Here is a 15,279-nt window from a genome sequence, read left to right as displayed (position 1 = left end):
GAATTTTGTTCTGAAACAGTTGTAGTAGAAATATTTATTTTCTACTGTTAAAGATTTTTACATTGTATTGTTTGCACTATTTGAACTACAGACTTTCTTTCGAAACATTTTGCAATGACATTAAATCACTACAGAGTCTTTTGGGCGGAGCATTTTAGCACTGATGTCATTTTTACATGCAAACCTTTTATACAAGTGGCAATGTTAAGATCATCCTAGTGTCCCTTTAACTCTTATTCCACAAACACTATTTTCATTAGAATGCAGTGTTTCAACAATTGGCCCTTCATAGAACATAATATTGAAAACAAATATGTGTGGGTTGACTTTCACTTTAAGCTACTGAATGAGATGGACAGGTCAGCAGTTTGGGGAAATAAAGAGCAGACTTCACCCTTCATTCATGTACTTGCCAGGAAAAGACAGGTGTTCTTGTATTATGAACTTTCCCTGTAATTAACTATTCAAATGTCTATGTCAAATGAAGTCTCCTCAAGTGTGGAAATAATAAAAAAGAGAAACATATACCAGTGCCGTATGCTTGTCTTTTCGCTTTGGCAGGAGGCTTGGCTCAGTAGACATGTAATATATTCTTTCCCCACACTGCTACCATCAGTATTAGAAGGTAATTGGCATAAATCGATGCACCGAGGAGTCCGCTTATATGAGAAGGATGCTAGGATCCACAAGCGATGAACCAATACAGTGAGGTGGGGTATTAATTGTAATCTCTGAATGCAGTCAACAGCAGTTTTCTCCAAGTGGTGCAGTAATGTAGCATAGCAGTGCTTTTAAAATCTTTTTTTTTAATGCTATAAATCCATAATTTTCATCATTACTTTTGCTTTTTACCACTAGAAAGGCTGAGGTTTTCTTAACCCCCACCCTCACCCCTAAAGTGTAGAGCACAGCCGAAAGGCTGTGAGATTTTGAACTAACAACTCAATAGCCAATTGGCCACCTTTCTTTTGTAAATGCAACCATTACCTGTCAGATTAGCGTCACTCACACACACCATCCCCAGCTATCTCCCTACCCCTTTGCCACTGAGATGTTCCACTGAAAGATATGTTGCCCAGTAGAAGCGTCCTTACAGAGCAAGTCTGCATACCAAACATAGGGTGATGTTATAAACAGCATGAGTAAGTTGATAATTATTTTTCCAAAAATAATGGCTAAACAGTCAACAGGCCTCACATGTCTATTTTCTTAATAGTCTGCAGGTTAGGCCTAACAGAAAATGTGAAGGGATAACCACACAGTTTTATAACACAGAATGCCTATTCTCATGTATTGTTGGGCAATTGCAAAACTCTGTGATATGATGAGAAATCCTATTTTTTTCTGTAGTCAATATTCAAGTGGCCTTTTGCCAAACATTTCCAAGAGACTCAATGATTTTGCCCCCAACAAACACCATAAATAGTCACTGTCATTTTTTAGTTTGTTTTTTGTTGAAAAAAAAAAAAATCAGTACATATTTTAAATTTTCATAATGGTTTTATTTTGTTTTTATTTTAAAGAGTTTCATAGCAGTTTGAACTGTTTTGCTGGCAGACAATATAGAATACAAAAAGATAGCTATATGTATATATATATGTATGTATCCATCCATCCATCCATTATCGATACCGCTTATCCTCACAAGTGTCGCGGGGCGTGCTGGAGCCTATCCCAGCTGTCTTCGGGCAGTAGGCAGGGGACACTCTGAATTGGTTGCCAATTGCAGGGCACAGAAAGACAAACATCAGCACTCACAATCACACGTAGGGGCAATTTAGAGAGTCCAATCAACTTACCATGCATGTTTTTGGAATGTGGGAGGAAACTGGAGTACCCGGAGAAAACCCACGCAGGCACGGGCAGAACATGCAAACTCCACACAGGGAGGCCGGAGTCGGGATCGAACCCACGACCTCTGAACTGTGAGGCGGACGTGCTAACCATATATATATATATATATATATATATATATATATATATATATATATATATATATATATATATATATATATATATATATATATATATATATATATATATGTACATACATACATACATACGTACATACATACATACATATCACATACTAGCCGCTCCCCACCCCTCAGACACAGTTGTTCCCTGTGTGGAAAAGCACAGCACACCAAGTCAGATTTCACTCAGAAGTCACCATGGCACACAATTGTGAAATTTGCAGAGTAAATTTTCATTGTTAGTGTGTATCCTACAATCAAATTCCCATTCACGAAGGATTTTCATTAGAAATACTTCTTATCTAAGTATGCCCTTCGTAAAATGACTGGCCATTTTAAAAGTGCAGGGCTGAGCATGCACAATTTGCAAAACAATGGAGACAAAGTGTACCTTGAGTGAACTTCGCAAGTTCTGGAAAGGGGAGGGCGCATGGAGCAGAATTGTAAATTTAGGACTACAAGTGATATATATATATATATATATATATATATATATATATATATATATATATATATATATATATATATATATATATATATATATATATATATATATATTTTTTTTTTTTTTTTGGGGGGTTTTTTAAACGCCGGATATAAGCATGCGGTTAGCCCTATCATCTACACGTCCCCGGAGTTTTTTCAGTGAAAACGCAAAACTCCGGTTGCAGTTTTGCGGATATCTCCAGATATCACCGGATCCGCGTTTTGGTGTGGACGGTTACACCCGGAGATTTACGTCGTCACCGTGCTACAACAATGCTTTGACGTCACTTGAGTTTTCATTAGAGTCAATATGGATTCTCACGGCGCTGCGTGTGTTGTAGGCATTCTCGATGCGCTTTTTGCTTACTTATTTGTCTGCAACCAACCACTGCTTCTCGTTGAATGGTTTAAAAGCAATTCTGACCTCTTGTCGGTTCTCCCAAACGAGTTTCAAGCCGTGTTTTTGGTTTCGTAGACGTGACGTCAAAGGCCGGAAGTTCCTTCTGAATGGACAGTATTTGGCTAACTACTGCTGCTTAGAGGCTTGGCGTGCGTTTGAAAACACACTTCGATGGTTTTGTGTGGATGCTTTTTTTATGTGTATCCCAATGCAGGCGGGGGGGAGGATATAAGGTTGTTAAAAAAACTCTGGCTACGTGTAGACAAGGCCTTAGACTTTCATGTGTTAATGATGGCCACTTTTCCATGGGAAAGTACATGATCGGTATACTGTATGCCATCACAAAAACTGATCAACCACAGGTCGTACTTTAGAGCGTGCAGCCAACTAGAGACCAGCATGTGTGCAATGTAGCATCCCCTCCCACTGTACCAGCATGCACAAACATTTTTCCCTATTTTCTGACATTGCAGACCAAACCAGTAACTGAATCATAATCATAATCATAATCATCACTGTAATACATTGTAATATACTGCTTGTGAATTTTCTGAACTGTCAAATTGAAATAATATACACATTTCATTGTTTATTAAAAATGTGATTCATCAATTCATCGAAAGAATAATGGACAGGTTAGTCTATTATTATTAAAACAATTGTTAATGAGCAGCTCTAAAACTAAAAAATGTGCAGCTTATGCATGTGATTGGTACTGGAATCAGTATCGGACGATCTCTCTTATGTATGATCATATCGGAATCGACAGCAAAAAAAAAAACAGTTCGGAACAAACCTACCGTACTTTTTAAAATTAAGAACCTGGAGTGGAATTCCTGCAACATTATTACACCACACTGAGTTGAGTACACACATGCTGCATATTTTTAGATTTATTTTTAGAATTAAGACTTGGAAATACTCTTCAACAAATCCAGTACATTAGACACGGTAAAGGTTTATCATACAATACTAACAAGTACAGACATTTTTTTTTTTTAAATTTCCGGCTTATAGCCACATATTAGCTAGTCTAAAATCATATCCATCCATTCCATTCCGCATAAACTAATATTAGCCTTCTAAACTTCAGCCCAGATCACGGTCTCCTCTATCTGGCGTTCCAGAACGAGGGCTTAATTCATTGTTTAAATGCCGTTGTTGAGTCCCCCACGTCCTGCAGATCAGACGTGGCTGTCTGCTTCAACATTACATACAAACAACACATAATAATACTACTTTATAATACTATTATTAAAAGTGTTGCTCAAGTTGCTTCCAAAATGTAATATATATTCATATTACTAGTTACTTGCATTTGAAAGTAATACCTTTCTTTACAATATTACCATCTGTTGATTAATAAGCAACCGAATAATTAAAAAAAAAAAAAAAAGATTAAATGTTTTATTAATGCTTTTGACATTTTAAAAGAAAAATGCGGAATTTGTAACCATGATGATAAAGTTAATTTATAATTATGATCTTCAACTATACAGTGTGGGGTATAATGTTAAATATTTCAACTACATGGTGGGAGATCACTGTCTTTGATTAATTTGTGTATTAATAAAGAGATGTGTTTTTATATTGTTTTTAATATTTGGTCCACTAAATAAATAATCACAGACTGTACACCATAAATAAAATTATCAACATACTCAAATTCATTTACACACATGGGAAAGATAAGTTTATGTTGCCAATATGTGTTCCTGTTATAAATAAGAATGTTTTTATGTATTGAAGTATAATTGATAAATGGTCTAACAAAAGCGATGGATAGATGGATGGATAAATAGATATGAATTGATTTGCAATTGATAGCTAACAGCCAATCAGAGTGATCCCCATTTTGCAAACTGTGTTTATAGGCCGATTCATTGAAATCATACGAAAAAAGAATGAGTCTTAATCCTTCCCAACTCTACATGCTGCTTTTTACTTAGTTGTTTTTTTTTCCCCAGCTTGTTTTTTGAATGTGTTTTTCATTTTATTTCATGAAACCATCATGGTGAATGGTGAATGTAATTAATGTGTTCTAATGAGAGATTATTTTGAATACCTATTCAGCTATGATACCTGATTATTTGCTTATGGTGATTGGCTCAGCTATTTTACCAGAACTGGGCACTTGACTCTTTTTTGCTGGTCCGGCCGCGACCCTCCACCCTTGACCTGGGTACTCTTCCAGCCGCGACCCCCCGCCCTTTTTCATAAAAATTATCAACCCCCGCCCCGTTCTGCCCTCCCAGCCCCCCGCCCAAAAAAAGTGTCCGTGATTGACGCCGCCGCGGTAGAAATGCTAACGGCAGAGGCTTTTTAAGGATCATTAGCTGGCTAATTTACTATTCGAACCCGCTGTGGACACGCTTCAAAATGCGCCACTAGTACTTTACTACTTACCCAACTGCGTGTGCTTACTTCCATTACGAGCCCCAGGGTTGGTTTTGTCGTATTATATAATTATTTGGGTCCAACAGACGGCCAGAAGTCGCATTCAACAAGTTACTTATTTATTTTCCACACTTCCCTTCGTTCACAGCCTTCAAAATAAAAGAATACCAGCAAACCACTATACACAGCAGGTTTGCTACGGCGTATTTCCGGAAGTAGAAAAGACGCCTGATGAAGTGCATGAACTCCACCTTGATGTGCCAGCGTCATACTTGAGTGCTGCGTGCAGCTTAATATACAGTACTCCCGGACACAAGTTGTTTTGAAACAGTTGGGTTCCAAGTTGGGGGACGTCGCTTCAAAAAGACAGCGACAATGGACATCGTGCCTGCTACAACCATAAATGGACCGAGATGACTAGACTACAGTGGTACCTCTAATTACGAAATTAATTGGTTCTGAAATAAATTTCTTAAGTAGAAAATTTTGTAAGTAGAGACGCGTTTTCCATGTAAATGCCCTAATCTGTTCCAAGCCCCCCAATATTCAGACATAAATGTTTTATAAAGCATAAAAATGCATCAAAACATGTAACAAATACATGTTACAATTAGATTATTGCACAATAAATGAGAGTTTTGCATAATGTAAAAAAACAAAGAATAGAGTAAAGAATAAAAATGATGGTCGTTTACCTTTTAATTGCTGTCCTCATCGCTTTTTGCCCTCTTTGGTTCATGTTCTCTCTCAGAAGTGCTTTTTGCCTGGCGTTTTGTAAAGACCTGATTTAATAACATGGCGACTGTCGATACATTATGGTCATATTCTTTGGCGAGATCGATCAAATCCTTGCTATTATCCCTTGCTTTGTTTGTATGGACAAAAAAAAGTTTTCTCTTTTTTTTCTTTTCCTCGTTTCTAATTCGCGTAAAACTATCGGAAGACCTCAAGGCCTGAGGGGTGAATGACGAGGGCGCTGCATCTATCTATCTATCTACCTGACTATCCACACACAAGGAGACATACGCAAGAGGTCCCTCTTAGCCAATGGGATGCCAGGAGGATGCGAGGCTAGCCAATGAAAGAGCAGCTATGAGTATCTTGCGTTCAGGAAACCCCGGAGCTGCGAGTAGCAGCCCATACTGCAAGTATCAGCCCATACTTTTACCTTTCGTATCCTGAAATTTCTTTCGTAACTAGAGGCAATATTTTCCTGTTGAGGCGTTTCGTAACTTGAACATTTTGTATGAAGAGACGTTCGTAAGTAGAGGTACCACTGTATGCATTTAATTTTATTGCCAAACTAGTTTGCTTTTGCAGCAGCAACGAGCTGCGTTCTGTATCCTCTCTCTCCTCTCTGTGTGGGAAACTGTATGTCATTGCAACATGTAACATAATGGACCAATCAGAGCAGCAACAATTCCTGATGGGTGCGTATTGCAGACCTGTCACCAACAGCACAATGCGTCAGTCACGTGAATCAATGCGGCAGTTGTCGCTCGCGCCGACGCGGAAGTATAAAGAAGCCTAAAAAGAAGCCTTTCACAGAGTAGGCTGAGATGAAATTTGGCCGCCTCGCAACCACGTCAAACGCATGAGGGCCGATTAGTGGGCCAGACTAAAATCCATTTCCGGCCATGCTTAGTCCAGCCATTTTTAAAAATTTGTCACAAATGGGCATACGGCCTGGCCGAAGGGTCCAACTGGTCCGGCCCAGGGACGGACTGCCCAGCTCTGTATTTTACATTGTAAATGGTTTAATGGGTTGCTTTCTCTTCATGCCTTTTTTTTGGTATCCAACGTTATGATATTGCAATGTGTTACTGTGCTCAGTAATTATAATTATATAACAAAAATGTCATTAGTACCTCATTATATTACTTCATTACCACATAAACAATATATGGGCCATTCTACTGAATTGGTTCAAATTCAGTTGAAAAATGTGTGAAATGTGTATTTTATTTCAGAAAAACTTTTATTGTATTCATGTTGAACCATATCTAAGGGGTACAAATATAGTAAACGTACAGTCAATTTTCAAATCGTATTTTCTAGCTTTTCCCTAATATCTTGCCTGTCCCTAAAATGTGTCACTACGGAAACACACAATTACAGAAGAATGAAAATAATTCTACAAGCCGATTCATATTTTTTTTCCATTCCCGCCTCTACAGAGTATTTTTTTATAAATTAATATATATGGTTTTGAAATCAAAACCAATCAAAATGAATTTTTAACAGAATTTAATATGACTTTTTCCGGAATAAATCAAAATTTATATGCCATTTTTCGTTTCGTTTTATGATAGTTGTTGACAATACTCAACAATGCTAGGCACAACGTGGCTACCACAGACAGTTTTGAGCATATGTACAGATATAGAAAACAGTCCATGTTGCATTAAAATCAAAAGTGCTCATTTTATTGCCGAAATGAGGTGTTCGGTAGTGACGGTCCTAAAAACCACATGCTGATTTTCAGACTTTGGAGGGCACATAACTTAATAATGCTGTCAACTAATTACTCGCCATGTGCCCAGTGATGAACATGAAGGTAATTTCTCTTACTGGTGAAATTTCTGGGGATGTGGCTAAAACCAAGCCCTACCTACAGACAAATATTCTTTGCGTTTCAGTAGTGACATGAAAGGTTGGGACAGGTTTTTTACATAAAAATTTCTAATTTGAACAAAATCTACAAAATCAATGTAAATATTTCACCATACATTTAAAAGCAACCAAAATGTTCTATTAAAGTAAAGTATTTTTTAAATTGGCAAAAATCTTCTACATTTTTTTTTCATGAATTGAAATTTAGGAGTTAGAGATTGGGACAGCCACCTCACAATAGGAAGTGACATATAAAAGATGACTTTTTATACATTCAGTTTAATAGGATCTCAATTAGTGCCTTGTGGCAAAATAGATCATAACAAGATATTACAAAATATGCAAGGTTTGAACACTTCATTGTTTTTTAAAATTTGATTTTCATTGTGGGACAGCAATTTCAACCAATTCGGCAGAATGGCTCATATATATTCCCTTTATAATGCTTTACCCGCAACACTGATTATTACTACTACAATTAAATACAATTTCCCTGATGTAAAAACTGTTACTTTGTGCAGTTATGTTGCACATAACACAGAGAACCAGATCACACAGTGCAGGCATGCAAGGAGAGACGTGTATGAGTGACGAAGTGCGCAAACATTGATGCACTGCTTGAACTCAGGCGAGTCAAGGTTGATGCCTTGCTCAAGGGCACATTGACAGTAGTCAGGTTCCAAAACCAATGTCCTTGCAGATTAGCAACCACAGCACTATATTTCATCAATATGTGATGGTGATCACAGCACTAGTTAGATTCAGTGTTGCTTGGTGGATGAACCGATCCTCAATCAGAACTTTTGGTGAGATCACTTTCCTGACTTTGATGCAGGTAATATAGGTTTTCGTTTCCACTGAGTGACGGTGTGGGTGTATGCGTAAATTGTTGTCTTTCCATGTGATAGACGATTGACCAGTCCAGGGTGGAGTCGCCTGAGTTGTGTGTGGGCAGCGTGGGATCGGTTCCCGCTCAATGACGGTGTCTCTGTGTGGGACTGGCTGGCAACCAGTTCAGGGTGTAGTCTGCCTTTCGCCCAAAGTCAGCTGGCACAGGCTCCAGCACCTACCCGTGACCCTGTACAGGGAAAGCGGTGTGGAAGATGACATGACATGACAGTCCAGGGTGGAGTCTACTTTCACCTGAAGTCAGCTAGGGATAGTTTCCAGCTTTTACAACCCTGAACAGGATAGGATGCTGTAGAAAACTGATTTATGTTTTGAAGAGTTCTTATAGTGTGAACCAGACCTACAGGGGTATTATTAATAACCTACGGACAGCACTTACTTTTGCCCATATATTTGGATATACTGTATTCATGTAGCACTCCTAGTATTGAATGGTGTCCGCTGGCAGCTATTATCATCAAAAACATTTACAATATGTATAGATAGACGCCACTGGCTGGCAACCAGTTCTGGGTGCAGCTCACCTACAGTTCCAGCACGCCCGCGACCCTCATGAGGATAAATGGCTTGGATAATGGATGGCTACATAGACAACATCTTGAGTATGTCAATGCCACAGCCGTATTGGTTGTGGAAAAGTGAAGTTATTTGTGAAGATGCCTTATTCACTTGGTCCTTGGAGATGTATCATCAAGGAAGAACTCACTGGATTAATACTGCTTTTGATTGCATTCTGTCATTCTATCCCAATTATACAACAAAATTGCAAATTTTTATGGCAAATAATAGCCACATCCAATATGGCGAATGCACTGACATCTCGTTTCAAACGGGCCACCCGGTTCAGTGGGTTTCTGCAGTGGAAATTAAGAGAAAAAGGAAAAGAAATTCGGTAATTTTAGATGTCCAAAGAGTTCGTGGCTCCTGTGGTTTATTTTATGAAACGGGTTCAAATAGCTCTTTAGTTGCCGACACTAATGTATATTGCATTACTGTGACACACAACGACAGTCCAGACGAGTTGGAAAATAAATGACGCCTGATGTCTGAAAACTGCAATCAGTAGTCACCAACATTTGTTGACACTAATTATGCTCACATCAACCGCTGAAAATATTAGAATGACCACCCAATTATTACAGATTTTATGGTGATGGCATTTTTCTCTCTACAGAGGCACTCACTATAAAGCTTATGAAGATTGAAATCACATCACTGTTTCTTTATATATCTTTTAACTTTTGTGATAAGCAACTCAAAATTATTATTTCACTGCACAAAAATAGCTATTATTATTAATATTAATAATAATAATGTTTATTATGAATGTTTATTGTTGTTATAGCATCTTTGTGGGTGGGCACACCCCCTATGGCGCGCCCGTGCCAACGGGTCTTGTGTGAACATGCAAAGCTTGTGAATTGTTCCTAGTTTCGGGTAAAGTTCCTGTGGCCTTTTAGTCGTTAGCTCAGTGTAGTGTTTAGATTACCACTCCGGGAGTTATCTCCTTTTTTGTTAAGTCAATAACCAATCACTTCCTGTTTCTCAAACCTGTATTTCATCTGCTGTCCAAGCAGCTGCTGTCACAGGTAATACTAGCTTTATTCGAAAGCTAAAACCATCTCAATCAATACACACCCCAGGGCAAGGACGGAGATTGAGGAAAGAGGAAGGGTAACAGGATGCTACCTAATTCAATGAAATAGGCATTACGCAGTGCTCTCAATATGCCAGGGCATGAGTAATCATAGACAAATTCATTTAGGAGCCCAAGAGCCCAGTATTGCTTTCAATTAGGGGCCAGAGATTAGAGCAAGTGGGGTGCACGAAGTGTGAGTCAATGTGGGTGAGCAGACACACAAAGAAATTCACAGCGAGCTCACATCATTTTCAGCTGACGTTTCCAATTTGTAGACTTCCCCCTGCGTGTTGAACAGCTGGTGCAAGCAATGTGATGCTCACTAAGCCAGTTCTCAATTAAATGTAGACAATGATCTTTTGGCCACCATCAGAGAAATATATTGTAGGATTCACTGCCAGAAATTCAAAGGAGGAATGCTAACAGCAAACAGACAAATGAAGACAGTGATCTTTTACACAAACATTTTGAAGTGTATTTCATGTTCTTAGATCTACATGTCGGTTGTGAGAATGTCCACCCCCAAAAGAAAATAATAAGAGTTTAAGATAATGAATTCATTAAGGTGGAGCTTCTGATGGAGAAATTATGATGTGGTTGGGAATAAGATGGCCCAAAATGCTCTTGGTGGCTTTTATAGTGTCAGATGTTCATAGTATATCCCCCCTAATCCTGATAAAAGGCAAGGAGCCAGACTCTAACCTTATTGGCAGGGCTACAGTATTAAACACCCTGGTGTCAAATGAAGATGGGCTCCTTGACATTTTAGCTGTGGCTTTCCCAGAAAATGTATCCTTTTTCAAAAACTCTCCTGAGAGTGACTCAACTACTCTTCTGGCCTCAAGCTTTTCCACTGGAAAGAAAGTCTCTTCAGATGTAAATATAACTTGTCAGCATCCTCATGAATTGTCTGACATCTTTAGTGTCCCCTGTCAGCTCAGACTGTGACTGACATCGACTGCACATTAGCTGTCTGGAATGTACTTGAGAAGGAGGTCAGCAGTGCCTAATCAGAGACTTTATCGGTGTAGTGAAACCAAACAGTAGGGAAAACACAGCTGTTTTATGATAATAACATTTTCAACCACATAACAGAAATGCAGATGGTGTTTCTCCTTTTTCAGCAGCTGCCTCAGTTTAAGGCACTTGATGTTTATTCTGGAAGCAATGTCTCATTTTAATTCAGACAACTTGGCAGCCTTACTTTTAGTGGATAAGCTCTTGTGTTGAAATGCTGCTTGAAATATACTTCAAAAGACGAGTGTGTCGCAGCGTGTCCCTCTCCTAATGAGCACCTGCTTTCTTTTTTTCACAGGTATATATGGACCAGATGAGGGCTGGGCATCAGCCTATCCAGAATGTAAGGAGAAAAACCAGTCACCGATCAACATTGTGGACCAAGATGCTAAAATGTCCACTGAGTTTCAGGAAATTACATTGGAGGGCTTTGATACTGAATCTTCAAATAAGACGTCTATGAAGAACACTGGAAAAACAGGTGCAGTAAACATACACAAGCAACATGTTTCTCTAAGACTCAGAAAGGGAATACAATGCCCCACCACGTCAATCAGTTGGTCCTATTTCATACAGTGGTAGTGAAGTTTTGAAGTGAAGTTTAGCGTGTGCTGGTCAGGGAGTGACAGATGTTTTGCTCCACCACATTATTGGTCAATGTTTAGGAACAAATTGTGAGGTGACATTGAACATGTGACAGTATGCGGGAAAAAAAAAACATACCTTCATTACCTCCTGTGTGAACCACTGCATCAGTCTCCTCCACATTGTGCTTTCAAAAACAATAAATACACTCCAATACAACCCTTCTGCATGCTTAGTCACTTGTAACCACAACCTCACCGGTGTCCTCAACAAGTTCAATTGACTCTCCATCACTCCATCATTCAAAACCCTCCAACAGACCCACAGTACAAAGTCCCCCATAACCTGGCCCCATCCTGCATAACTCCTCCATCAACATAGCTTTTGTATCCTCTCTCCCAGTCTCACTGTCAAAGTACATTTCCTATCTTCTCTGGCATTTCACAGGTCAATATTCATCTTCTTGGTTAAGAGGTGTTCAGTTCAACAAGAACAAAATCGACAAACAGAAGTTGGAATGAAAAGGAACATTGGCACACTACTACAGTAATATTCTGGTTGGTTATATGCTAATTTAATTAAGGGATGTTATTACCTATTTAAGTGTCACATCAACAAAGCTGGAAAGAAAGAAGGCATGTATAACATAGTAGTAGTTTAATTTGATGCATGCTTGAAGGGTTATTTTTCCAGTAACAGGGGTAAACAATCTCTCACTTTATACAGTATACTAATATATATATATATATATATATATATATATATATATATATATATATATATATATATATATATATATATATATATATATATATATATTGTTCTTAAGATGAAGTAGAGGAAACCGTGCGGGTGCAGAAATGTTAACATTTAATACATTCGTTTCCATTATCAAAATTACATGATCCTTTTCAAATACAATTCTGTGCCATGTTTCCCTTGACAGATCATCTAATTTGCTTTAATCTGCTGTTTATGCAAAGAGAGTAAGTACTGGATTGACAATGTCTAAAATCATTGCTGTCCTTTGAAAAACACTTATGTCCGTTTTTTTTTCTTCCATTTTTCTGATTTTTACGTTAATAGGTTAATGTGTTGATGCGTTATAAACATCGCATTAACATGAACTTTAAAGAAATAAATAAATGAAATGGACTTGTTTTTCACAGGACAGCGACGAAATGCTACAATATACAGTTGTTATTAGTTGCTAGGAAGGAGAACAGGGCTGCCTGTGTCAAAAAGAGGCACCACTGAAATAGGAATATAATTAGTGTATTTTCATTATAAAAAAAAACAACAACTATATTTCAGAATTCTGGATAAACAGTCGACACAAGAAAAAAAATTCGGTTGTGGTGTTGTAGTATATTGAAAGCCCAGTAAAAATGCAACACTAACAAGAGCTGTGAAAGAAAAATGGCATGTAGGTTCTTCTCCCCCTCTTCATAATGCATGGCTAACAAGACAAATGTCCCTGTCTTTTGGCATGAATAATGCATGCATACCTTGCAATTTGTAAACGACAGATGAGCGCTTTATCTGCAGAGGGATCACCTCCACTGAGCATTATGATGGAAATGGGTAAACCTACATCCTTTAGCACAGCAAACTGAAATTCTGATAATATTTCATTGTTTGATGAACTTTTCAACCTAAAGTGTCACATCTGCAAATGAGGGAAATGAATTAGTCACATGTAAAAATGTATCATTTAAATTGAAGATTGTTTGATTGGGTCTAGTTTGTGGGAAATCAAGAAACAATAAATTGAGGATGAGCTCTCAATATGCAATAGAACCGCATGCATGGGCAAGCAATATTGAAAATGGATGGATGAAGGTTTGTATATGAAATATCTGGAAGAGAAGCTGAAGAGGCGTGGAATGATAAGATCATCAACTGCAGATGAAGATTAGTTGATGAAATACATGTGAGTCACTTTTGCAGTGGCTCAGTTGAGGATTTATATTTCATAAAAAGTACAATAGTGATCAATGCAATCATTACTGTAATTTTGCTATGTCTGCAGCATCAAGCAGTCCAACACCTGGATAAAAATGTTTGAATTGACACAAAGTCACTTGAAAGGCTGCCTATAGCCATTTTGAATTGAGCAATGTATAGTTTGTTACCGCCTTAATTATTGCCATTACAAATGAAATCAGCTTGAAATCATATTCCTATAATTGCACTCATTTGTTTTTATATGTAGAAGCATAAAAAGCATTTGTTACACTGTATAATGGTTCATGTATGTTCATTTGTTGACCAAAATCTATTTAAATATAAAAATATGTTACATACTGCATGTTATTTTCATCATTTTCACTACATTTGGTTGGTTCTTTCATCCATGAAAATGTCCTGATATTGTTGCTATTTGCAATTTCCAACCTCAAAAAGTACATCAGGTTGTGGCGTGTATGTTTTTGTATTACAAACAAAATGGAATGTGTCCCAAATTTCAAGACTTGAAAATTGCTGTTCACAGACGCTCTCCATCGCAGGCTTAGATTGCTTGAGCTTCTGCAAAGAAGAATGTCAGTCTCTAGATGTGTAAAAGCTGGCCGAGACATATTATAAGAGACTTGCAGCTCTAATTGCAGAGAAAGAGGGCTCTCGGGCTCAACACAAATGCACAAAAGACTTTTCAGATTTTTTTTTTTCCTAAAATTTTGAAAACTATGTATCATTTCCGTTCCCCTTCACAATTATGCGCTACTTTGTGTAGTTGAATCATATAAAATATCAGTTAAAAACAACCACTGAAGTTGTGAAAAAGTTCAATGCGTATAAATGCCCATTCAAGACACTGTAAGTACAGTTGTTTCTCAGGGAGCTGTATGCAATGTATTGTTCCATTCACTCATGATGTCTTGATTTTCTCTGTGTCTTTTCCTCCAGTGGCCATTATGCTCAAAGATGATTATTTTGTAAGAGGAGCAGGCCTACCGGGGAGATTTAAGGCAGAGAAAGTGGAGTTTCACTGGGGGCCAAGCAACGGATCAGAGGGCTCTGAGCATAGCATCAAGGGTCGACGTTACCCGGTGGAGGTAAACAAATTTATCTCGCTTTCACATGTGTTAACTTACAGTTTCTAGCTCATGTCCGGCACCAAAGCATTTGAATTTTAAAGCCATTCCATTCATTCACTTGCAATTGCTTCTTTTTTCTGCCTTGGTGCCTTTCCCATTACATGGTACAAAGAGTACAGACTGACAAATAAAAAGGAAGGAAGTAACCAGTTGATGAAC

General features: G+C 38.0%; 1 protein-coding gene across 2 annotated transcripts in view; it reads left to right on the top strand.

Annotated features, from left to right (window-relative positions):
* The window catches only part of LOC147141662 (receptor-type tyrosine-protein phosphatase gamma-like), a 458,048-nt gene that overhangs the window by 259,248 nt on the left and 183,521 nt on the right, over positions 1 to 15,279 (top strand). The window contains exons 1-3 of one of the 2 annotated variants that reach the window (XM_086039820.1): positions 8,621 to 8,707; positions 11,736 to 11,918; positions 14,930 to 15,078. In XM_086039820.1, coding sequence (XP_085895946.1) covers positions 11,831 to 11,918; positions 14,930 to 15,078 — 237 coding nt within the window. In that variant the 5' untranslated portion in view covers positions 8,621 to 8,707; positions 11,736 to 11,830. Of the gene's footprint in view, positions 1 to 8,620; positions 8,708 to 11,735; positions 11,919 to 14,929; positions 15,079 to 15,279 lie in introns of those variants that run through there. The other variant, XM_086039819.1, reaches the window with a different exon arrangement.

The sequence above is a fragment of the Filicampus tigris genome, chromosome 9 (genome assembly GCF_054856515.1).
Source record: "Filicampus tigris isolate MCC_2025a chromosome 9, RoL_Ftig_1.0, whole genome shotgun sequence".
Lineage (NCBI taxonomy): Eukaryota > Metazoa > Chordata > Actinopteri > Syngnathiformes > Syngnathidae > Filicampus > Filicampus tigris.
Note: the sequence above shows the minus strand (reverse complement) of the source record. Positions and strands in the feature narration are given on the sequence as shown.